This window comes from Notamacropus eugenii, chromosome 7 (assembly GCF_028372415.1).
Source record: "Notamacropus eugenii isolate mMacEug1 chromosome 7, mMacEug1.pri_v2, whole genome shotgun sequence".
NCBI classification, from domain to species: domain Eukaryota; kingdom Metazoa; phylum Chordata; class Mammalia; order Diprotodontia; family Macropodidae; genus Notamacropus; species Notamacropus eugenii.
The window spans coordinates 59,194,037-59,220,812 of NC_092878.1; the positions used below are offsets into that span (position 1 = coordinate 59,194,037).

General features: G+C 40.4%; 1 protein-coding gene across 1 annotated transcript in view; it reads right to left on the bottom strand.

Moving 5' to 3' along the window:
* TGFB3 (transforming growth factor beta 3) overlaps nucleotides 1–26,776 on the bottom strand; it is a 38,082-nt gene that overhangs the window by 9,238 nt on the left and 2,068 nt on the right. Inside the window, exons 2-4 of the mRNA XM_072623522.1 lie at nucleotides 14,939–15,102; nucleotides 12,192–12,321; nucleotides 3,146–3,253 (exon numbers count right to left, since the gene is read on the bottom strand). Coding sequence (XP_072479623.1) covers nucleotides 3,146–3,253; nucleotides 12,192–12,321; nucleotides 14,939–15,102 — 402 coding nt within the window. The remainder of the gene's footprint in view (nucleotides 1–3,145; nucleotides 3,254–12,191; nucleotides 12,322–14,938; nucleotides 15,103–26,776) is intronic.

Below are 26,776 nucleotides of genomic sequence, written 5' to 3' on the forward strand. Positions count from 1 at the left end.
CTCTGGCTCTGAAAAAGGTATAAATACCTCTGAGTTGAGGTTTTCATTTGGGGCTTAGTTTTTGTAAGAAAGTTTGACTGCCAGACAAGGATTCTGGGAAACCACTTTAAGGAGCCCCCCAGCTTTGAAAAGCCAGATGTCAGTGCTTCCCTCTGTGATAACTATGATCAGACAGTTGGACCTGTCTGTTGAATTCAGGAAGAGGAAGCCATGTCTGTTGATGTTTGATTTCTCTGTATTTTCTTTGAAGTTCAGGGTGCTGACTACCCTGAATTAAGATTTTAAAAAAGGGAAAAGAACCTAGTTGTACAAAAATACTTATAGCAGCTCCTTTTGTGGTGGCTTAGAATTGAAAATCAAGGGGATACTCATCAGTTGGGAAGTGGCTGAACGAGCTGTGGTATATGATTGTGACAGAATATTATTGTGCTATAAGAACTAATAAGCAGGATGGTTTCAGAAAAATTCTGACAGACTTACATGAACTAATGCAAAGTAAAGTGAGTAGAACCAGGAGAATATTTTACACAGTAATAATAATATCATATAATGATCTACTGCAAATGACTTAGCTATTCTCAGCAATACAGCGATCCAAGACAGTTTCAAAGGACTCATGATGCAATATGCTACCTGTTTTCAGAAGAGCTGATTTTGTCTGAATACAAACTGAAGCATACTATTTTTCACTTTCTTTTGTTGTTATACAAGTCTTCTTGTATGCAATGAATAATATGGAAACATTTTGCATGACTGCACATGTAGAGTCTATGTTGGATGGTTTGCCATCTCAGGGAGCGGGAGGGAAGGGAAGGTATAGAATAGAAATAAGAAGAGAATACAAAGGAATAGAATTTGAAACTCAAAACTTTTTAAAAAAACACAAATGTTAAAAATAATTTTAAAATGTAATTGGAAGGAAAATAAAATATTATGTAAAAAAAGAAATTTTGATAATGACTATTTCTATTTATAGTGTGCTTTATAGCTTACAAAATAGGAGTGCAGATATCCTCTCGTTTGATAGATGGTATCCAGAGTAAGATAACTAATAGGATAAGCAAGATTGAAAAATAAGAACTGTGAAGAAAACAGAAAAGAACTGGGATTTTTTCCTTGGAAAAAGAGAAGGCTGAAACATGATTTAATAATGTTGCCAAACCGATGAAGACATTTTTAATAGAGATGTTCTTCTATACAGAGGAAAAAGAGAAAACTCGTTTACATGGCTACAAGTGAGAATTAGGCCTTAGGAAAGGTAAGTAGACTGTAAGGATTGTGAGAGATGGTAGCAACAGAAAAACATAAGGTGGGGGAAAGAAATAAGCATTTATTAAGTGCTTACTAGGAGCCTCAACTCATTTGATCTTTATAACAACCTTGGGAGTTAGGTGCTCTTATTATTTCCATTTTACAACTAAGGAATCTGAGGCAGACAGAAGTTAGGTGATTTGCCCAGGGTCACACAGCTAATAAACATCTGAAGCCAAATTTGAACTCTGATCCTCTAGACTCCAGGCCCAGCGCTCTATCCACTGTACCACCCAGTTGCCTAGATCAAATAGAACAGGTAGTAAAATCATCTTTCAGAAATGTTTCAGAGTAAGATCAATATCCACTAGTTTGAAGTGATCAAAGCATAGCCTTTTCCAGGGATGGGGAATCTGTGACCTCAAAGCCAAATGCGCTCTTTGACTGAATCCAAACTTCAAAGGGCCTCCCTTGAGGACCTAAAGTGGCCTTGAGGCCTCAGGTTCCCCACCCCTTGCCTTGCCCATAGTAAAGAAGCTATGAATTATCTGAGCCTTTAACATCTTACTGCATGAATTCTGTGAGTCTAAGATTATATGATTAAGTTGTCAGATCCTTGGCACTCTAGAAGAAGAGACTCTGAAATAGAATCCATAGGGGTTAAGAATACTGCCCAGGACAGGAAGCCAAGAGATTCCTGTATCATCTCCTGGCCAAACCACTGTGTCAACACAGCTTTGGACAACTTGCCTGACCTCAGGCATGCCTCAATCACCAAAGTTGGGAAAATGAATGAAAAAATAGCAACTTGAGCTGAAAACTAGTAAGTATATCTGAGCAAAGTTTCCTAGAAACATATTTAGATACAGAAATGACTTTTATGTATTTCATATTTAAACATAAGTACAACATAAAAAATACAGAGCCCAGCAACTCTGTACACATAGATTTTGTTTAGTCATCTTCAGTCATGTCCAACTCTTTGTGACCCCACTTGGGGTTTTCTTGTCAAAGATACCATAGTGTAGATAGGCATTTCCTTCTCCAGCTCATTTTATAGATGAGGAAATTAAGGCAAAAAGGGTTAAGTAATTTGCCCAGAGTCACATAGCTAGTAAGTATCTGAGGTCAGATTTGAACTCAGGAAGATGAGTCTTCCTAATTCTAGGCTGGGCACTCTATCCGTTGTGCCACCTGACCCAGTAGATACATGAAACTATCAGACATGAACCATATGGAAAGCTGATGTATATATACACAGACGCATCCATCTACATATATACATATACCACATATATGTGTATATATATATATACACACACATACATATATTTGTTAAATATATGAATTAGTTCATATGCCTGCCTACTAGAATGTCTTCTTTCTAATGAAAAGTAATTACTTGTTCATATTGTAGAATGTTCATCATTTAAGAGAGATGAACTTGAGACTGGTAAAAGGTAGAGACATGTGGTTGAGCATAATAGGTATAATGCCAGACTTGAAGTCAGAAAAATCTGTGATTGACACCTGCCTTGGATAGTGACCCTGGGCAAGTCACTCAATGCCTTATTTTTTCTTATTGGTTAAAAACCAAAACAAAAAACAATCCAAAATAAATAAACAGATAATGATAGCATCTCCCTCACAAGGTTGATGTGAGAATCAAGTGAGGTGATACTTAAAGTGCTTTGAAAACCTTTAAGGCCTTGATAAATAAGAGTTGTTATTTTTAGACTAATGTTCAGTCCCATATGTTTGGGAGACAGTATAAAGTACTCAAACAGTTCTATATCTGGGCCTTTGATTCCTATTCTTAGAATCTTGCCCAGATTCTTCCCCATCTAATTCCATTCATTTCCCCTGGACCATCTGTGTGGACATGCACTGTTACCTTTGAATTTAATCTCCATCACCTCATGAATGTTCTCCAAGATGTCTCCATTAGGTTGGAAGGTATGACATGGACAATGAATGCTGATTTCTAGCCCCAGGTTGGACTCTGTGGAGGAGAGACATGGTCTATGAGAAATAGATTTTGCTTTCTGAGGAAGTACAGAACCAGCCCAGATGTAGACCCAAGAGTAGAGAGTAAGACTGGGGATTTGTAAAATACAGTGGGAAGTGGAAGAAACCCCCCAAAGCTAGTTATTGTGGGAAATCTACCCTTGGTGGGAAAAGAAATTTCAAGAACTCATTCATTTATTCATTAGGCATTAAATAGACACCTCTATATAACATATTGTGATAGATAAGGATCAGGGGGTGAGAAAAAGATCCAAGAGTAAATTAGACCCATTTCTTGCTCTCAAGGTTATACATTATCAGTAATTCTAGTGATAAAAATGTCCTTCTAGGAATCACAAAATATTCAGAATGAATCCTCCTTTCCTTTTTTCTAGGACATATTAGTCCCTACTAAGAGCATCATCAGTGAAGAAACCTATTAGAGAGCAGCTTCATTTCTTTATGAAGAGGTCAACATTAATGAATATTTAACAGGCACTCCCATACATATGAGAGTATGTAACAGACTTTTGTAGAGTGCTCCCTGCTCTAAGGAAGTTTCCATTACAAAAACGTTCTCCCCAGTTGTTTTAGACATTCACTTTTTAAATACATTTCTGGCTATTGGAAACAAACATGCTTTCATGAATAGTTAGCTACACTAGTAGGTGCTAGGTCCCAATTAGTACAACTAACAAATTCCCAGAAGTGGTCGTATGTATTCTAATTCACACTTCAAAATTATAATTTTGTGAAATATGTACATTGCTGCTGGCCCAATAGAAATATGCCACACAAATTCAAATAATGTGACCATTTCACAGGATTGATTGGAACTGGATCCATATTCAAAAGCCTTTTGAGTTTAGCTCTATCAAATGAAGTACTTCTCCACCAAAGCCTTCAGTAACTCAGTGCCATCCTTAGGTCACAGAGAAGCATCATAGTAGGACTTTAATGCAAGCTACATGTTATTATCTACAGCATTATAAAAAAATATATGTACTCTTCAATCTCTTAAAGGACAAGAATTGGAACTATTTGGATAAAGAGGGTGGTATTACAAGAAGACTCATCTTCTAATTAGGAAAAATTCATAGAAGAGATTGAGATGAAGGAAGAATATGCCTGCTTGGGGTAGGCATTGAGTATAATCTTTCAGTGGGTTCCCCATCTCTTTATTGTGAATATTCCCTCTGTTGGCATAGATCATAACCTATTCATACCATCTTTTCTTGTTCTATTTTTATCCTGGTTCTTCTATAACTCCCCAAAGTCAATCTACTCAACTTGCCAGAGGCCTTACTGTAGAAGATGGGCTCTTAACCTTTTTTTGTTCCATGGACTCTGCTGGAAGTCTGATGAAGCCTATGGACTCCTTCTCAGAATAAAGTTCTTAAAAGCATAAAATAAAATATATAGGATTACAAAGGAAATCTGTTACATGTAAATATGATTATCAATTTTTTTTAAGTTCATGGACCCTAGGTTAAAAACCCTTGTAGATATTTTAATATTTCGTGGGCATCGGTGCATTATGTTTTCCTCTCAATAATACATGACGGGCTTATTTCCTCTTTAAATTTTACATTTTCTTTATGATTTCTTTTCATACTAATTCTAGTCTACAAGGTATCTATTGCAATATGTTGCCACCTATGTATATCCACCGTGCAGATCTACATCACCTTTTGGTTCATGTATGAGTTTGATTCTTCTGAAAGTGTAGTGTCCTATGATTCTTGTTCATATAACAAGGGAATACTGATATTAAAAGGGATTTTGCTTTCTTTGTTTTTGGTACCAGGGAGCAACTTGGAATCATTAACAGTACTATGTAGTTTCCCAAAGGGGATAAAGCCTGCTAATTTCTTAATCAATTTTGGTTCCAGTCCATTGTCCATCTGCAATACTATCAAAGATATAGCAGACCAATAGACTAATTCAATTCTATCCAATGGCAAATGATAAGCTGGGCAATTTGTATTCTCCACATGTTTGTCCTATTAGGCATCTATTAGTCAGTCATAACGTACAGCATGAAAGTCAGTGAGTCACCTTGGACAAGTCACTTAACCTCTCTGACCCACAGTTTCCACACCTGGAAAATGGATAATACTTGTATCGACCTAACGAAGTTACAGTGAGATTCAGATTAGGTGATGTATCTAAAGTACTTTGTTAATTTAAATGTACCATATATATTTTAGTTATTATCATAGTCCCCAGGAACTCTAGGAAGATTGCATTTCATCTCTGACCAGCGAAGCCCCAGTCGGAACAGAAGACTACACCAGCGTCCCTTCTAGGGAAGCCAACCACAGTACTGGTCCTCTAACAGGGGACACTGATGTCTACTGGTTTGCCCAACAATGTCAGAGAAGGTAAAAGCCAGTGGCAGAGGTTAGGTCCAAACAGAGTCTGTTTACCCTCTAAGAGTATGGGAAGAAAGGATGGAGAATGAACTTGGCACAAAGTCCCCGATCAGGACCTAAGGTTGAAGATGTAAATAACAGAATAAGATAGTGAACACTATGAAGATATATTTTGAATTAAGAGATCCTCGGAAAGAAAGCTCAGAAGAAAATAGCTCTACGATAAGTAGTAGCAAAGTCTCACTGAAAAAGAACAGTTTGGTCACAAGAACCACAAGAGTACTTGGAAGAAATGATACAAGAGATTTTTTAAAAATAAAATAAGAGTTAAAAACTAGAAGAAGAATAAATAGTTTAGAACAGATAGGAGAAAACCATACTCAATAGCAGACTCCTTGATAATTAAAATAGATCAAATATAGCTCAATGGTTTGATGAAGCAATACAAAAATTGGAAAAATATAAGTATTATATACTTAAAAGGAAAAGAAATCTGTATTTAATAGAGATTTGTGATTTCATGTACAATCTTTTTTCCCCATTCTATTTTGTATATGAAATACTGCTTTTATTTGATATTTCTTAATTTTAGAATTTAAAAAATAGAAATTATAGGACAACCTCTATCCAGTTCCTATTTATTATCTATTCCTAGTATCTACCACAGTGCCTGGCGCACAATAAGTGCTTAATAAATGCTTGTTGAATTTGGGGAAAAGAATAAAATCAACAGATTGAACAAACAGAAAAAAATATAAGGTAACTATCAAAAACAGTGACCTAGTTTTTCACATCAAGTACTGTAATAATCATCAGATTCTCTCAAAACCTTGACCAAACGAAAATCATGAATGTATTTCAAGAAACCATAAATGAAAACATTCCATTTTACTAAAACTAGAGGGCAAAGTGACAACAAAAACAATCCACTGATTATCCAAAAGAAATCCCATAATGAAAATTCCCAGGGGTGTTCTAGCCAAAATCCAGAGGTTTCAGGTTAAAGACAAAAAAATAGCCCAAGTGGCCAGAAAGAAAGAATTGAAAGGCCAAGAAACCACAGTCAGGATCATACAAGACTTGGTAGAAACTAATATAAAGGAGAGAAAATCTTGTAACATAATATTGCAAAAGGCAAAAAATAAAAGCTTACACCTAAGAATAATTCACTCTACAAAACTGAATATAATTATTGAGCCTTTGATAGAATAAAGGACTTTCAAACATTTTTGATGCAAAGAACAGAGCTTGATATATCCCTTGAAATATAAACATAGGGCTCAAGATACACTTAGGAAGATAAATCATTTAGGCAGGAGAAGCTAGGTGAACAAACTAGCAGAGACAAGTGACTTCTTCATAATCTTCAAAGGGGATAGAGATAATTAAATAAAATGAGCCAGCATTTTAAAGGTAGTTTTTTCTGTATTGATGATCTTAAGGAAGGACAGAAAAGGAAGGGGAAAAAGGAATATATTAAGAAACAAGAAAGAAAAAAATGTCTCATAATTAGAGTGTACCATAAAAAGATTGTGCAAACATGGAGAAAGGGATTGAGGCAATGGAAATCACATGAACTTCATTCTATTTTGAACCAGACAAAGCAAGGTTGACACACACAGTTTGGTGTAGTAATACATAAAAATCAAGAGGGAAATAGAGGATAGGGAAAGAAAAGGAGAGGTATTTCAGAAGAAAGCTAAAGTTGTCATAAGCAAAATAAATGACTTCAGAGGGTGGCATGTAAAAGAGGGATTAAGAATTAAGGTACAGTCATTAAGTGATTACGATGTGCCAGGCACACAGTAAAAAAAGTCAACAATTAAACTGGAAATGAAGCCAAAGGTAAAACAGTATTTCCGGCACTGTTTCTGGGAGACTATGGCCATGCTGGACTTCACTTCCTGTACCTTGGCAATCTTCTGGACACCCTTACCAGGAGCGTATAACCTTTCCTCTTCAATTCTAGAATCATGATCAACTCAATACTGATATTGTTCTGGAAGAATTGTGTCAATCTACTCCCTGTGGCTCTAATCACCATCCCTGTGTAATTGGGGTCTGACTGATATGCAGAACACCTGGGAAATGGTATGTGCACAGATCATCGGGCATGAAAGTCTTTCCGTGTGGACAGGCATATTGATAAGGCATTTTTTGTTTTAGTATAGTCAAGTGCCTCCGATTGAATAATCACAATTAAAGAAGCTCTTCCCCAGCCATGAATGGGCCTGGGAAAATTTGTAGAAAGGCTCACATCTTTTGTTAATGAGGCATTGGTTTTCAAGGGTTGTATGCCCTCTGGCTCTGAAAAATATATAAATACTCTGAGGGGAGGTTTTACTTTGGGGCTTAGTTTTTGGAAGAAGGTTTGTGTGCCAGATGAGACTCTGGGAAGTGGCTGAGCAGCCCCTGGTTTTGAAAACCCAGATGTTGTGCTTCTCTCTGTTAACTATGTATATATGGTCAGTCTGTCTGTTGGTCTGTCAGGCAGCTAGAAGCACTGTCTCTTGATTTTGATTTCTCTGTTTCTATTTTCTCTGAAGTTCAGGGTGCTGACTTTTTCCCCTGAACTAAGTGAATGATACATGTGCTTGATTGAAGTGATTGTTGACCCTCCAAAAGTTGCCTTTCCTTTTAGAAAAGCAGATCTAAGAACCTGTGAGAACAGGCCCTCCTGTGCATGTTGGGGTACTTTTTGTTACAAGAGGTTAAGGAGCCAACTTTCAAGAGAGTATCAAGGGCTTGGAATGAAAGTGTCTTGGACAGACCACGGAACATGCATGCGCATTCTGTACCAGTTCCAGTCTTAACCATGTGATTAGGATTTTCAGTTGGGTGTGTGGCCAGATCTAGGGCCATAATCAAAGAGGCTTTTCTTAATCATACAATCAATAGACTCTTTTATCCAATTAAGACAGATGGAGATGAGTAGTTTATCAAGCCACTTTATGTAACAGTGATCTCTCCCCCAGTACTGGAAGTGTGCATGGACAGGATGAATAACTATGCCATTAATACTATACTTGAGATTTCTGCATTGGGTGACAAGTTGGTCACATTTAGATGACATTTAAAAGTCTCTTACAGCTTGAAGACTATATGATTCTATGAGTTAGGAAGTCAAAGGTGAGATATATATATAGAGGTAGTTGAGGGGTGAGGATTAGGTGAAAATAGAGACAAATACATATGGAAAAGTGTCTGGCCAGGTCCACTAGGCTTTGGTCCAGTCAAGAGGTCTTGGAAAGAAAGTAGGTAGGAAGTCATATGAAAGTCACCATGAAAGACAAAAAAGAGGAAAACAGATAAATGACAACAGATGGGGTCAATGTCCCCACATTCACTGAGAGGCAGAATGAGACTAGCTTTGCAGGATTTCACTTATCATAATACTAGGAAACCTAAGAATTCAGCTTTCCAGATAATGTGTGATTTTAAAATAATCAAGAAGATTTAAGTGCCTACCACCAAGCAAGCTAAGACGCTTAGATTACGATGAGGGAGATAAGTACATATTTAACTGTATTCAGTTCAAATGTAGAGTGAATAAATAACAACAGCATATGAAGTAGTTAAATGCAAGTAGTCTGCATGGGAGGGCACTGGCAGCTGAGGGAAACAGAAAAGGTTTCATGTAGAAAATGGTGCTTGGGCTATGGGAAAACAGGTCAATTAATACTCTGTTGGCAGAACTATGAGTTCACCCAGCCATTCTGGAAAGCAATTTGGAACTATGCCCAAAAAATTATTAAACCTTGCCTATCCTTTGATCTAGAGATCACACTATTGGTCTTAAAACCCCAAAGAGATCAAAGAATCTCTTGGTACAAAAATATTTATAGCAGCTTTTTATGTGTGTAGTGACAAAAAAAATGGAAACTGAGGAAGTGCCCATCAACTGCTTATGAACTGAGCAAGTTGCGATATATGAATTTGGTATAATACCATTGTGCTGGAAGAAATGATGAAGGGAACAGTTTCCAAGGAACCCAGGAAGACTTGTATGAACTGATGCAGAGTGAAGTGAATGGAAACAGAATTTGTACAACAGCAATACTGTAAAGACAAACTTTGAAAGACTTGGGAATTCTGAGCCAAGATAAAATATACTATCTACCTCCAGATGGAGAAGTGATGGACTCAGAATGCAAATTAATGCATTTCTTTTTTTAACACAGTCAATTCAGAAATTTGTTTTGCTTAACTTTTTGTTGTTCAGTTGTGTCCAGTTCTTGGTAACCCCATTTGGGGTTTTCTTGGCAAAGATACTGGAATGGTTTGTCATTTTCTTCCCCAGCTCATTTTATAGACAAGGAAACTGAGGCAAAGAGGGTTAAGTGACTTGCTCAGGGTCACAGTGCTAGTAAGTATCTGAGGCCAGATTTGAACTCAGGAATTAGAGACTTCCTAACACATGGCAAAGCATTCTATCCACTGCACTGCCTAGCTGCCTCTTTATTTAACTATTTATATTTGTAACAGGGGTTTTGTTTTTCTTTTTTTCTGAGGCTGGGGTGGGAGAAAAGGTGGAAAGTAGGGGAGACAGATTTTCTTTGCTTAAAAAAATAAAATTTCATTAAAAAATATAAAATGGCACTTGAACTGTGTCTTAAAGGAAGAGAGAAATTCTAAGGTAGAGGTAAAGAATGAATGCATTCCATTGGTGAGGGGATGGTTGAAGCAAAGAGATGGGGAATGGAATGTCCTGTGTGAGAAGTATAGCAAAGTGAAAGGCTTTGTTCCATTGGGAGTAAGAAAGTCTAGTCCCAGCTGTGGTAGCTAGGTGGGGCAATGGAGAGAGCAAAGACATCTTCCTGTGTTCAAATCCACCTTCAGAGACTTACTAGCTGTGTAGCCCTGTTTGCCTCAATTCCTTATCTGTAAAAATAACCTGGAGAAGGAAATGGTGAACCACTTTAGTATCAGTGAAAGGAAGAAAATAGTGACCAAGCTGTCTTCCTAACTAACTGTGTAACCTTAGGAAAGTCACTCAAACTCTCGGACCCTCAGTTTTTTCTTCTCCAGACAAATGACGACATTACTTCCTGCCCTATCTACCTTGTAAGGTTGTTTTTGATAGTCAAATTAGCATATGAAAGTGCAACAAAAATATAAAATGCCATATAAATGTAAGACATTTTTGTTTACCTCCCACAAAGATGGAAATATTTGTCTTTGGGGAAGCAAGAGTTCTGGTAACAGCACTATTATGATGAGTTAATAATGGACTCTTGTTTATTAGGAAGCTAATGAACGTGTTGCTTAATTATTTATGCCTGAGGTGTGGATGGAATGGATTCCCCTACCCCCTAGGCTCCCTGGGTGACTCAACTACTTATGGAAATATACGAATGACCTTGATTTTCTCACACTGAGGAACTCCCTGAGTGATCGCTCCCTTGACCACCTCCACTAACGAAAATTGCCACTTGTCCATTGTTCAAGTAGATCCAGGTAGTTAGAAATACCGGTCGCTGCTGTCAGTGCACGGCAGTCATGAGAATAAACTGATGGAAAGAAATCCAGATGAGCCCGATTAACATCAGGCAGCTAGTCTAAGAGGAATTTAATACTCCGAGGCCTCTCCTTTCAGTTAGGTTCTTATGAAACTCAGCCGGAATGGGAAGCCCCAGGGCATGTTCTGCAAAGAACTGCTTGTATTCTCTTAGAGAATCAGCAGGAGAAAATAACGGGGCACCTGGGAGAAAAGGGAACGTGGATAGGATTGTGTCCTTCACACACTTAGAACTTGTAGAAGGACCTTAGCCCACCACCCTCAGCCTTACTCACCATTTCGTACCCTTAAAAAAAGTAGAAATAGTGTCCTCATAATAAACAAGGCCCTGGACTGTGCATCAGGAAGCCTTTGGGTCCAAATGCCGCTTCATTTATTATGTTCGGTCACTTTTCACACACATCCCAATCTTCACGACCCCATTTGGGGTTTTCTTGGCAGAGATACTTGAGCAGTTTTGCTATTTCCTTCTTCAGCTCATTTTACACAGGGAAAACTGAAGCAAACAGGGTTATGGGACTTGCCCATGGTCACACATCTGAGGCTGGATCTGAACTCAGGAGGATGAGTCTTTCTGACTCCAGGCCTAGCAATCTAGCCACTGCACCACCTAGCCGCTCTAAATCCTGTTTCAGGTAACTTATTAACCAAGTGACCCTAGGACAAATCACTTATCCTCTGTATACCTTAGTTTCCTTATCTATAAAATTAGGATGCTAGACTTAATGGCCTCTAAGACTATTTTTCCCTCAGCTCTAAATCTGTGATGTTGTGGTTGGTTAAGTAACAGACAAGTTGCAATCTGCATTGGTGAAGGTAGTCAAGGGAGTGACCACTTGGGATATTCTCCGGCTGAGGAAATCAAGGCCCTTTGTATGTTTTCAACAATAGGGGTCACACAGGTAGCCTCAGGATTAGTGAAGTCCATACCAACCACATCCTGGGCATAAGTCGTTGTGGATGAGGCAAGGGCAGGGGCAAATGCGGTTAGGAGGTCAGAAGTAACCATCCCTGCCAGGCAGAAAAGGGGGAAGGCTCACCTCTGTGCAGAAGCCATTCCCGAACTGTGTCAGTGACATCAAAGGACAGCCACTCAGCTGTGCCTCGAGTGGGCAGGTTCTTGCCACTGATGTAGCGCTGTTTGGCGATGTGCTCATCAGGCTGTAGGATCTGTAGGGGGCGTGGGGGTGGGGTGAGAGGGAGAGAGACAGAGACAGAGAGACAGAGAAAGAGAGAGAGAGGAGAGAGACATACACACACAGACACACAGAGACAGAGAGAGAGAAACAGACAGACAGAGAGAGACAGAGAGTGTGAGAGAGAGACAGAAAAAGAGAGAGAGACACACAGAGACAGAGAGAGAGAGAGAGGACAGAGAGAAACAGACAGAGAGAGAGAGACAGACAGAAAGAGAGAGTGAGAGAGAGACAGAGAAAGAGAGACACACACAGAGACACACAGAGATAGAGAGAAGAGAGACAGAGAGACACACAGAGACAGAGAGAGAGTGAGAGTGAGAGAGAGAGAGGAGAGAGAGAGATAGAGAAGAGACAGAGAGAGAGTGAGACAGACAGAGAAAGAGAGAGACACATGCAGAGACAGACAGAGAGAGGAGAGAGAGAAAGAGACACATACAGAGACACACAGAGACAGAGAGAGACACAGAGAGAGAGTGAGAGTGAAGAGAGAGACAGAAAGAGAGCGAGAGAGGAGAGAGAGAGAAGCAGAGAGAGAGTGAGAGTGAGACACACAGAGACAGAGAGAGGAGGGAGAGAGACATACACAGAGAGAGAGTGTGTGTGAGAGTGAGAGAGACAGAGAGAGAGAATGAGAGTGAGAGAGACACACACAGAGACACACAGAGACAGAGAGAGGAGATAGAGAGAGACAGAGAGAGAGTGAGTGAGAGACAGAGACAGAGAGTGAGAGTGAGAGATACACAGAGACAGAGGGAGACAGAGAAGAGAGAGAGAGAGACACAGAGACAGAGAGAAGAGAGAGAGAGTGTGAGAGCGAGAGAGACAGAGACAGAGAGTGAGAGTGAGAGAGAGACACACAGAGACACACAGAGACAGAAGAGAGAGGAGAGAGAGAGAGAGAGAGAGAGAGAGAGAGAGAGAGAGAGAGAGAGAGAGAGAGAGAGAGAGAGAGAGAGAGAGAGAGGTGAGCTCTCAACCAATTAATCAATACTTATTGAGTCCCTACCTTGCTCCAGGCACTGGCCTAAGCCCTAGGGGTATAGAAAGAAGGAAAAGACAGACTTTTCCCTTAAATCATCACAGTCTAATGAGGGAAACAATCTCTCTACAGGATAAATAAGAAATAATAGAGTGGGAGATAGTACAATCAATCTGAGGAAATAGTATTTTTTTTCTTTTTAAATAACTCATTTATTTATTTTTCATTTTCAACATTCACTTCCATAATATTTTCAGTTCTAAATTTTCTCCCTCTCTTTTCCCTTCCCCCTCCTAAGACAGCATGCAGTCTGATACAGGCTCTACGTATACACTCATATTAGACATAGTTTCACATGAATCATATTGTAAAGAAGAATTTGAACCAACAGAAGAGACCACAAGAAAGAAAAAACACAAAATAAGGAGAGGGAGCAAACGGTCGGCTCTGATCTGCCTTCAGACTCCATGGTTCTTTTTCTGGATGTGGACAGCATTTCCCAAACAGAGAGTATCTGTAAAGGACTCTGCACAGCCACTGGCTGAGAGCGGGCACTTAATAAATGCTTATTCCCATCCCTGCCCTACCCCCATCAATCAATCAAGCAAGCAATCGACATTTATTAAGCACCTACTCTGTGCCAAGCTCTGCACTTTGTACAAATAAGAAAACAGAGCAATCACTACCCTCAAGGAGTTCGCCATCTATGCGGAGATAGGAAATGTATATGTGCACGTATGTGCACGCACACATATAAGTGTACACACATACACACTTATATACATGTATGTAAACAGAGATGGGAAAATATTTCAATTGATCCTCACAACAACCCCAAAAGATAGATGCTATTATTATCCCCATTTTACAGGTGAAGAAACTGAGGCATATAGGGGTTAAGAGACCTGCTCAGGGTCACACAGCTAGTAAGCATCTGAGACAGAATTTGAGCTCAGTTCCTCCTGACCCAAGATCCAGTACTTTTATACACTGCATCCCCTAGCTGCCCTCTTTTTGAAGGAAGAGAGACATTTTATAGGAAGGAGTACATTCTAGGCATTGGGGTACAGCCAACTGGGCACAGGGAAGGGAGTGAGGGAGAACTGTTATGTCCCCAAACTCCGATAGGAATCAATGAGACTTCAAACAAGGCAGAATTAGCTCAGAAAAATTTTTTTAAAAATAGGGTTCTTGAACTGTGTCTTAAAGGAAAAGAAAGACCGAGGTAGATATAAGGATATGTACGTGCCATGCATGGGATACGACCAAGACGAAGGCAGAGATGGGAGATGGAATGGCATGTGTGAGAAGTACAGCAAAGAGAAAAACCCCACTCCCCCAAAGATGAGGAAGTCCTAGTCTCAGCTCTTGCTAACTAGCTGTGTGACCTCAAGAAAATCATAACCTCTGGTCCCCCTTTTTCTTCTTCAAACAAATGGGGACAATACCACTTGTTCTAGTGCCCAAGGAGATGGTTTTTGATAATCAGTTGGAAGGGACCGAGGAGTCAGGGAGTAAAGAATATGGTAGCTCTCTCCCACATGGGACAATCATGGGAATGGAGCTTTGCTGCCAGTGCTGGGAGGAGGGGGCAGGGCTGGGCACTCACCTGAAAGAGCTCGATTCTCTGCTCCGTCCTTTTGGAGCTCAGGTTGGGCACCCTCAAGACTCGGAATTCAGCTCGGAACAAGTTGGTTCCATTCTTCTCCACGGAGGATACATTGAAGCGGAAAACTTTGGAGGTGATCCCTTTGGGACACACACTCAGCTCATCTAGGAGGGGAAGGCAGAGGAAGAAAGAAGGGGTGTTAGAAAACCATCATATCATCTGCACATGTCACTGATCCAATGTTCTCCACTGGACTAGAAAAGGCCCTACTCCTTCACCCTTCTACCCTAGACCACCAAGGGGCTTGAGGACTTTGACCTAAGACCTCAAAAGATTCTGAAAGGCATTAAGATCAAACATTTGGGGGATGTAGAATCTACCAAGAGCAGAGTTGTGATGTCTATGTCCTCATGAGACTCACCCTATTGACTGCCATGCCCAGGAAATTTTAAAAGAAATTCCTTGAGTCACCAGGTCCTCTACCTATGCCCCCTCCTCGATTTTCTGTGCCATCCTTTCATTATCTTCATCAGTCAGATTCCTTTGACTTTGGGAAATGCACTGTCCACAGAGGTATCTCTTATTCCCCTTAACAATTCAAACAAGGAGAAAGCTGAACTTTTTGGAGAGCTCCAGGGCCCTAAAATTCAGTTTTGCCTCCCAGCAGTAATTGTACCAGCTATGTGGCCCTGGGCAATTCATTTAACTTCTCTGTTACTCAGTTTTCTCATCTATACAATTGGTGGGGTTAGATTCCATAACCCCTAACATTTTTTTCTAGGTCTACATTTATGAGCCCCAGGCCCACGTGCCAGACTCTTCCTCCCTGAGTTTCATGGAGGTGCAACCATCCCCTCAACCACCAACCCAAGGACCTCAAGCCCTCTATAACCATGCTGTTCCTCTCCTTCCTAATCTCCATGGGGATCAGGATTGGAATCTCTCTAAGAGACCAGTCCCTTCTCTCCTGGCATAAGTACATTGCCAGATTTTCCTGCTAATGTCCAGTGCCAACCTCTGTTTCCCCTAAGTACATTTGTACTTAAATGTTACTAATTATTAAATACTTAAATGTTTATTTAGGCAAATTGTCTTGCTTTTCTGAGCCTCAGTTTCCTCATCTGTCAAGTGGTTGGATTGGATTCCTTGAGTTCTAATATCCCTTTCAGCTCTACATTTATAACCCTTTGGGTTATTCCTAGTTATAGCTCTGATTGTATAGAAAAGGGCTCTCAAGTCCTTTAGTCAGTGACTTTCACTTACCTGGGATTAGCATGCCAACAGTTTGCTATTTCTTTAAGGACCTCCCAATTATAACAAGTTTATGTAGCACTTTCCAGTTTAAAAAATTATTCCCCCTCCTCAACAACTCTAGGACATACATAGTGGAGGTAGTATTATACCCATTATACAGGTAAGGAAAGTGAAGCTCAGTGTTTAAGCAACTCACCTAAGATCATAAAGCTAGTAAGTGGTAGAGCTAGACACCCACACATGTCATCTGACTACCATTTACCAGTAAGTTAAAGGAGTCTTGGACAGGTGACTTACAAGTTCACGGCTCTTTGCATTCAACCACGCTATCACAGGCTGGGATATATTACACTCTCCTGGAGGCTGCCGGTGGCTCAGTGGATAGAGTGCTGGGCCTGGAGTCAGGAAGGCCCAAGTTAAAGCTGACTTCAGATACTAGCTGTGTGACCCTGGGCAAATCACTTAACACTATCTGCCTCAGTTTCTTCTCCTGTAAATTGGGGATAGAGAAACTCTGAGAATCTTCCCCTCCCTGACTGATTCCTTTGTGAAAGTAAAGTAGACTATCTTTTACCTCATTTCTTACCTAGCCTTTAACTACTGAATGAGTGTTGCCTCAGACAAAATGACACCTGGGAAAGACCTTAGCTTAAAAAGGCCAAAGTCTCCCATTGCCTCCAGGGCTATCACCAGTCACCTTGACCTATGTCTTGCCACTGAACATTGGTGATTATGGAGGAGAGAGTGAAGTTGATGACCTTGCACAGCTCTGCCTCACTTAAATCCAATTCACTTGCAAGTTAAGACATCACAGGGTGATGTCATTCATTGGTCTTCTTCTAGAATGAAGGATTCAGGTACTGGATCCGGATGGCTCAGGAGGGGAAAGTGAGGCTGGTGACCTACACAGCCCTCCCTCACTCAAAACAAAGTCAAGTGCAAGTCATATCATCATTGCTCTGATGTCATGGTCTTCCTTGAAAACAAAGGACGAACACAGACAGAATGAAGGATGGTAAATTTGGGATAATAACAGGACCTACTTCCCAGGGTCGTGAGGATCAAATGTACTGTGCTTCGTATACTGCCTGATACTTAGTAGGCGTTTAATATATATTTATTCTCTCTTCTCCCCTCCCCCCTTAGCCCTATTCCTTTTAAAAATCGGTTTTGGCTCCTTCCTCCCAGCATCTCTTTTATTTCCTAGTTGTTCTCATCCATTAGGTTCTCTCTCACTAAGCCTCTTTGTGTCTCTAAAAAGAATTAAAACAGCAGAAATGATCAGAACCAAACATGACCCCAAAGAAGAGATGTAGAACATCTCCCATCTCTGCTTTGCAGAAGTGAGGCACTGTTTATGCATCAGTCTTTTTCAATAGATAAGTCGTTTTGCAGAATTATTTTTCCCCTGTATTTTTATTCTTAGATGTAAGGGAGGGCTCTCTGAGAGGGAAAAGGAAGAAATATATTGGAAGATACCGGTGATAGAAAGACAAAATATATCAATAAAACTTGTTTTAACTTTAATTTTTTAAAATGTTAAAGCAGCAAATAATAATGGTTACCATTCATAGCACCTACTGTGTGCCAGCGCTAAGTGCTTTACAAAAATTATCTCATTTGATCTTCAAAATAACCCCAGGAGGTAGGTATAATCCCCATTTTTACAGCTGAGGAAACTGAGGCAAGCAGAGTTGAAATGACTTGCCAAGATCACACAGCTCGTAAGTGTCTGAGACTGGATTTGAACTCAGATCTTCTTGACTCCATTGCCAGTTTTCTATACACCATACCACCTAGTTGTCTTTTCCCATACTCCACTAGCTAAGAGGGGGAAAAACTGCAATGAATCTTTTCTGTTCTGATTTCATTTTTCACCTCAGGATCTAATCAATCAACAAACATTAAGTGACTATTACGAGCTAAGCACTAGGGACAGAAATTTATATTATATATGTCTTCTCAGCATTAACAACACAAGACGAGCACTCCAGACAGCTGTGGTTGCTCAGTCTCTTCAACTGTATCTGGCTCATCTTTGTGACCACATTGGGAGTTTTCTTGGCAAAGACCAGTAAGTGTCTGAGGCCAGATTTGAACTCAGGAAGATGCCTCTTCCTGACCCCAGGCCTGGCACTCTATCCACTATACCACCTGGCTGCCCTTCTGTATAGACCATTCAGGATACTCAGAAAATGACATTTAAACTCAGGGACATAGATCCAACACAGAAGGAATCCTAGAATCATCCACTGAGAGCTGGAAAAGACCTTACCAGGCCATCTGGTCCAACCCTTCCTTTTACACATGAGAAAACTGAGGTTCACAGAGGATGATTTGCCCGATGTCACACAGATAGCAGAGACAGAAATTAAACCCAGAACTTCTGACTATAGGCATCTAAGTGCAAAGTGGAGAGAGCACCTGGTTTGGAGTCAAGAAGACTTTCCTAAGTTCAAATCTGACCTCAGACACTTACTAGCTATGTGACCTTGGACGAGTCACTTAACCCTGTTTGAGTCACTTTCCTTATCTCTAAATGAGCTAGAGAAGAAAATGGCAAACCACGCCAGTATCTTTGCCAAGAAAACCCCAAACAGTGTCAAGAAGAGTTGGACACAACTGAAAACAACCAAACAACTTCTGACCATTAAATTCAGCGCTTTGTCCACTGTATCATCCTGCTGATGGTTCCATAATCTTATTGAATAATTCTGAAGGTGATGGTGGTAGGATGTTGGTTATTGTGATTTAGTAGAGAAAGACCAGAGAGAGCATTGGAAACAAGCAAATGGACTACTGATCTTCAAGAAAAGATCTATATGTCTGGAAATTTCTGTTTGGTAATTCCGACAATGAATCAATGAACCAGACATTAAGAAAAACAAATGTGTAACTGCTTAAAGGATAATGAAATCAGGATTTCAAATCACACTGAAAAAAAATTATGCCAAGTATAGCCAGTAATCATTTTAGGTAAAATTATAAATATTCTTATACTTGTGTATTGAGATAAGATGACAGAGTGTTCCTAAAAATCTTTGCACAAGTTTTTCAAGCTACTAAAGCTTAAAATTTGCACTAAGACTTTTGAGACACCCTATGTATAAACCATTTTGGAAAGCTTAAGGGGTTTATGAGAGTAAGTCATTACTATTATCACAGATGTGATTCATGTATATCCGTGTTTCCTTAGTCAAGGAGTATGCATTTAAAGCTGGATAAGATCTCAGGAGAGACCTGGTCCAATCTCTATTTTTCAGACGAGAAAACTGAGATTCAGAAGTGAAGTGAATCGATCTAAGTCCCACATTTAACAGACAGAATTCGAACCGAGGGCTTCTGACTCCAAATCTTTCCCCTCTATCATGATGTCTTCCCATAACATTCTGCCTCATATTGGTGTTATCTGGGGCACAGGGGCGTAAACTGGGTTGACAGAACAATAAGTCTGAGTTTTACCAAAGTTAAGAATCATTCTGGAAGAGGAAGTAAAGAACATATTGATATAATGTGCAAAGCAACTAAGTGGTGTGATGGAGAGAACCCTGGGCCTAGAGTCAGGAAGACCTGAATTCAAATTCAGTCTCTGACAATTAATAGTTGTGTAACCCTAAGCAGGTGTTCTTACTTCTGTTTGCCTCAGTTTCCTCATCTGTAAAACGGGAATAATAATAGCACTTACCTTACAAGGGCATTGTGAGGATCACATGATATAATAATTGTAAAGTTCTTAGCATAGTACCGAGCACAGAGTAGGCATTATATAACGGTTTACTTATTATATATTCATTATTTTATATAGTATAATCATATCACATTATTATAATAAATTTGTTTTTATTATACATTATTTTATCTAAGGGATCTAACACTGAAGAAAGCATGGGACCCAGTGAATTTGGAACCACAGCAAGTAAATAATGTGGAAATGCTTGGCTGATATAAACCACATGTAAATTATAAATGACAATCATTGCTAGCTTTCCTTCAGATATCTAATTAAGTAGCCAAAACATTAGATATTGTGTAATGATAGATCACATTTATATAGCGTTTTTAAGATTTGCAGAGCATTTCTAATATTCTCACTTATCTTCACAACCTTATGGGGCAAATGCTATCATTATTCCCATTTCATAGTAAAAGAAACAGATTCAGGGAAGATAAGGGACTTGCACCTGGTCACACAGCTAGGAAATGTCCGGTGTAGGATTCGAACCCATATCTGTCAGACGACAAGTCCAGCACTTCATATGCTGGAATGTATATATATGCCCTCACATGGCATCTAAAAGGGCACTAGTTAGAATGGGCATTCTCAGGGCTCTCTGCAGCCTTCTTTGCTCTCTCTCTACGCACTTCCTTGGAGATCTCATTAGCTCCCAAGAGTTCCATTATTATCTCTACATAAATGAAGCCCAAATTGATGAATTCAGTCTAAATATCTCTCCTAAGCTCCAGTCATACAATGTTAACCATCTTCTGGATATTATGTATGTATATATGTATATGCATACAGATGTATATGTGTATATGTGTGTATGCTTATGTATGTATGTATGTATGTGTATATGTGTCTCTCTCTGTGTGTGTATTGGGGGAAAAACCAGTTCGAGATACCCAGCAGGCAACTGCTGAGGTCAGGGTGTAGTTTAGAAGAGACAGAGGCTTTATGATAATTGAACCATGATTCAAATAGTATGAACCTATGTTTCAAACTCACTGGTCTAAAATAGGTCTCATTATCTTTCTTCTCCCCCTTCCTCCCCACCCCCCAACCTGACATTCCTTCAAACTTCCCAATTTCTCCCAGGTTGGTAACTCTGAAGTTATCCTTTAGCCTTCCCTGCTCTTCCTCTTTGCTTGGGGTGGGTGAGACAAGAGTAACTGACAGCAGAAAGGAGGGTAAGTTTCTCAATTTTTACCTTGTTTCTTGATTTGTCTTTTGAGGGAGAATGACCTCCACATCGGAAATGACCAATAGGGAGCCGATATTCAAGATAAGGAAGGTGATAGTAGAAGGGCAACCTTTCCAACAAGCCTTTCCAGGGTTTGAGTCACCTGCCCAGAAGATCGTCATCCTCATGTACAGAAAGAAATGGCATTTAAGACTGCTGAATCACTCACTCTCTGTGTACTACTCTTTGTCTGTATTTTGTTTTGCTTTGGATGACATGGATAGGTTATACAGTGAAGTGAACAGAGAACAGAGAACCTATAGTTGGGACAAACCTAAATTCAAATCTGATCTCAGGCACTCACTAATGGTATAATCCTGGGCAAGTTGCTTAAACCTCTGCCTGCCTCAATATCCTCATCTATAAAATGGGGATGAGATAATATTTGTAAAGTACTATCTAGTTCTGTCTGTCTCCCACTTACTCACTCCCCCTTTCTCATTCTTTCTTGTTCTTTCTCCTTGTTACTCTCTCATTCTCAATCCCTCTCAATCTCTCCCTCTGCCTCTATCTCTCTCCTACTTTCTCTTATTGATCTAATCGTAGGTTCAACTATCACACAGCTTCTGTCTCTTCTGAACAACACCTTGACCTCTCTAATTGCCTGCTGGGTACCTCCAGCTGGTTTTTCCCCAAAACACTTCCTTCAATCCCTACCTTTCCTATTTCTATGGAGGGTATTCACCATCCTTCTTCCAGTCTCCGAGATTCACAACCCCAGAATCATCCTGTTCTCTTCCCTCCCCCTCAACTCCAATCACTTGCCAAGTCTTGTGGTTTCTACCTCCATAATATACTTCCCATCCATTCCTTTCTCTTTACTCACAAAGTGTCTATCCTTGTCCAGGACCTCATCAGTTCTTTTTCAGATTATGGGAACAGCCTCCAAACTGGTCTCCCAGCTTCCGGTTTCTACCCTCTCCCATCAGTCCTCTCCACAACTACCAAACTGATATTCCTGAAAGACAGGTCCAACCACAACACTCATTACCCTATGGCTCCACCTTACCTCTAGGGGAAAAAAACCAAACCACTTGTCCTTGATCCCTACAGTTGTTAGTGCCCCCATAAGATACTTTGTACATATTCTGTATTCGATTTTCTATGTATTCATTGTCCGCTCTCCACCAGGACAATGTAAGCTTGCTGAAGGCAGGAACTCGTTCATTTCTGCCTTTGAATTTCCAGCACCTGGCATATGGTAAACACTTATGTACTTGCATAAGAGTGAATGAATCAAAAAGTCTGTGTTCAGATGTTTCCTAACTGCAGATGTTTTCATATACTCTAATGTTGTAAGCATCAGCAGTCTTTGCCAAATACAGATATTTACAAATCAGAAATAGGATTTCCTCCACCACCACCGCCAAAGGCATTGAACATGTATAAAGGAATTATTTTGCTAATGAGTAGTGCAAAGAACTGGGAAAGGGGTATGTCCTTTCCCACTGTCTAAAAATGGTGAAGAAATCTGAGGATACTCTTCTGAGTTCCCATATGTAGAGCTACAGACTAATATAAAAGATATTTTCTCAGCTGACACGTATTTTTCTGGCAGGACAAATCTATCTAACTCATCCAAGATATAATCACCTAGGATGGGGAAGGGGTAGGAGTCTTCATAAAAAAAAATAAAGTCCTTTGTTTAGCTTTGGGTGAGAGAGAGAGTTTGTGCCTGAATGAAACACCAGAGCAAAATGTGCAGTGGTGAGAAAGTAAGCACTTAGTAAATATTTTCTTCTTTCCTTCCATTCCTTCCTTCCTTCCTTCCTTCCTTCCTTCCTTCCTTCCTTCCTTCCTTCCTCCCTCCCTTTCCCCTTCTGTCTCCCTTCTTCTCCTTACCTTTTCCTTCCTTCTTTCCCCTCTTCTTTCTTTTCTCCCTCCCTCTTTCCTTCCCTCCCTCCCTTCATCCCTTCTTTTCTCTCCTCTCACTTCCTCCCTCCTTCCCTCCCTTCCTCCTTCTTTCCCTCCCTTCCTTCCTTCCGCTTCCCTCCCTGTGTCCTTTCTTGCCCTCTTCCTTCCTTCCTCCCCCTCTTTCCTTCCTTCTCTCCTTTCCTTTTTCCTTCCCTTCCTTCCCTCCTTCTCTTTTTTCTTTCTTCTTTCCCTCTTCTTTTCTTCCTCCCTCCCTTCCTTCTATACTCCACTGTTTCAAACATGCACTTGATTTAGATTCTAAAGACTGAAAACAGGAGGAAGCATAGACTTGTAAAGGATCTTGTAGAAAATATTCCTGTTCAGAGTTAGATGACTTAGATACATTCTGAGATTCTTACAACACTGAGAGTCTAGGATTCTCACTAGATGTGGTATCATCCTTTCCTATCACTATATGCAATATGTAATTCTCAGTTTTCACAGAATTCTCAGATCTCCTATGGCAGATGCTCTGTTCAGAGTGCCTGTGCACACCATTTGATCCAGCAATTCCACTACTAGATCTGTATCCCAAAGATATCATAAAAAAAGGGAAAAGTACCCACATATACAAAATAATTTATAGCGGTTCTTTTTGTGGTGGCAAAAATTGAAAATTGAGGGGATGCTCATCCATCGGGGAATAATTGAACTAGATATATGAATGCAATGGAATACTCTTGTGCTATAAGAAATGATGAGTAGGCAGACTTTAGAAAAAGCTGGAAAGACTCACATGAACCAGTGCAGAGTGAAGTGAACAGAACCAGGAGAATATTGTAATAGCAACATTGTGTGATGATAAAGTATGATAGACTTAGCTCTTCTCAGCAACGCAATGATCTAAGACAAGTCCAAAAGACTCAAGATAGAAAAAGCTGTCCACATCCAGAGAAAGAAATTTGGAGTCTGACTGCAGACGGTAGCACACTATTTTCACTTTTTTTGTGTTTTTGGTTTTTGTGGCTTTTCGTCTTTGTTCTTTTTCTTCTTTCATAACATGACTAATGTGGAAATGTATTGACATGACTACACATGTCTAATCTATTATCAGATTTCTTGCTGCCTTGGGTAGGGGAGATGGGAGGGAGGGAGAAAAAATCGTGAAACTCAAAATCTTATTTAAAAAATGTTGAAAACTATCTTTACATGTACTTGGAAAAAATGAAATATTATTTACAAAAAAAAAAAGTGTCCTCCATAACATTCTTCTCACAACTGTTGATCCAATCAGCTTTTGTTTCTTCTCTCCTATTTCTTCAGCTACAGATAAAAGCAGATCAGCTGTTGGACCTATTCTAATTTCCACCTTTTGGTGCATTGCCATCTACCCCACCACCTCCCAGGTCCAAGAAGTTGGGGAGAATGCACTAGATTTGGCAGAATGCTTCTCTTTTGTACCTGTTCCAAACTCTTACATTTTTTTTGCTTAATGTCTGCTTTCCCATATCACCCCTGCTCCCCGACTCACTGTTTGTCATGTTGGCTCCATGAGGCTGCCATGACTTTCACGTGCATCATTTTGTCCAAGAGAAGAAGATTGGAATGCACCCTCTATCTTCTCACCCCTGTTCCTGTTGCCCCTTCCCTGCAAAAGTCTACTGGATAAAGAAGGTGACTGGGAGAGAAGGAATGTAGGGAGTGAGACATGACCTCATCATCTCTCCTACAGTAACTCTGGCATCAAGGGCCTGGTGCCTGCTCTGTTCAGAACCTGGAAGCCGCTGGCAGAGACCGTTACCATATCACCTCTATCCTGCATTAAGAGAGGGAGAGGAGGGGGAATGGGGTGGGGGGGGAAGGAGGAATCGTCTATCTCCAAGCCATAAGTGATCAGTATCTGTCCCATGCTCACCATCTGTCCTACTTGTGTTTTTGCCTCGTCTGTGTCTGTTGGATTTCTTTATAATCAGTGAGTACCGTGAGTGTGTGTGTGTGTGTGTGTGTGTGTGTGTGTGTGTGTGTGTCTTTCCATCTGGGTCTGCTTAGCACCTGATTGGCTGCCATGCCTGGTCAACCTTGGTGTCACCTCAGCAGCTGTGGATGGGCTGCTCCTGCTGCATTTGCACCTGCAAGGCATTGCTGCAGAGGCCCAGGGGTTCTGTTTAGCATCTGCCCCCTCCTGGGTGTGGACTCAGTGTCTCCTGAGGAGCATTCTGCACTTGCTATTTACTCAGGGTTTATTTTAAGTCTGGTCAATGCTACCTACTTCTAGGCCTGCTGAACATCTGCTAGGTAATGTTCCATCCCTCTCCTTAGCACCAAGGTCACTGTCTAGCATCTGTTCTACATCTGCTGGCACTTTGGCCTCTCCTGGGGCCAGTTGTCCACTGTTTTACTTGGAGACTATCTAGATGGTGCAATGGATAACGTCCTGGGCCTGCAGTCAGGGAGGTGAGTCTTCCTGAGTTCAAATCTGGCCTCAGACACTTACTAGCTATGTGATACTTGGCAAGTCACTTCACCCTGTTTGCCTTAGTTTCCTCATCTGTAAAAATGAATTGGAAAAGGAAATGGCAAACCACTCCAGTATCTTTGCCAAGAAACCCCCAAATGGGGTCATGGAGAGTAGGACATGACTGAAAACGACTGAACAAATTTCCTCTGTGTCTAATGCCTATAATATGCAGATTTCTGCCTTTGCATCCAAAGCTTCTCTACACACACACACACACACACACACACACACACACACACACACACACATGCATGCACACACACACACGCCCACGCCCACGCACACGGCCAGTCCAGCGTTAGAATATACTGACTGACTGTATGGGTGCCTCCTCTGGACCTGCTGGTTTTCTCCCTAAATCTGCTTTTGTTCTGTTCTGTTTCTTACACAATCACACTGGTTTAATTTTGGCCAAAAGTCTGTAAAGCAGCAGGGAGAAGACTAGACCGGGAAGTCAGAGGGTCTAAGTTGGCATTGTGGCTTTTAAGCCATTGGTGAACTCCCATAACTTCTTGTTCGTTAGTTTCTTCATCTCAGAAAGGAGAGGTCTGAGCTAGACCTCTCCTGTTCCTTCCAGCTCTGGATTTAGGGTCCTACAAAGTCCTTATTTTATTTAGGGACTGTTACTCTTCCTTATGAAGGCCGCTACATGACTCTGTGGATAGAACCATGGGTCTGAAGTCAGGAAGACCTGAGTTCAAATGTGACCTCAGACCCTCTTTAACTGTGTGACCCTGGGCAAGTCACTTCAGCTCTGTTTGCCTTAATCCACTGGAGAAGCAAACAGCAAACCACTCCAGAATCTGCGAAGAAAATCCCATGGACGGTATTGGGATCATGAAAACTTGGGCACAACTGAAGAACAACTGTTCCATATCCCACCTTCTACATTTTTAATTATTATGCCTCTGAACTCTAATGTCTTCCTCTGTTAGGATTTCCTATTATCCCTGTATAGAACTTGTTTGCTGGTGTGTTTGTTATCTCTACCATTAGATTGTGAGCTCCTTGAGCTCTCTTTTGCTTCTTTTTGTGACTTCAGATTAGCATACTGCCTGGTGCATAGTAGGTACTTAATGAATATTGATTGATTGCTATTAATAATTCTCTCTCTCCCTCCTTCTCTCTTCTTCTCTGCTCTCCTTCTCCTTCTTTCTTCTTCTTCCTCTCTCTCTCTCTCCTCTTCCCTCCCTTCCACCACCCTTTAATAACATGCCTATTTTTTCCCTTCAGCATCAGTTTTACAACAAA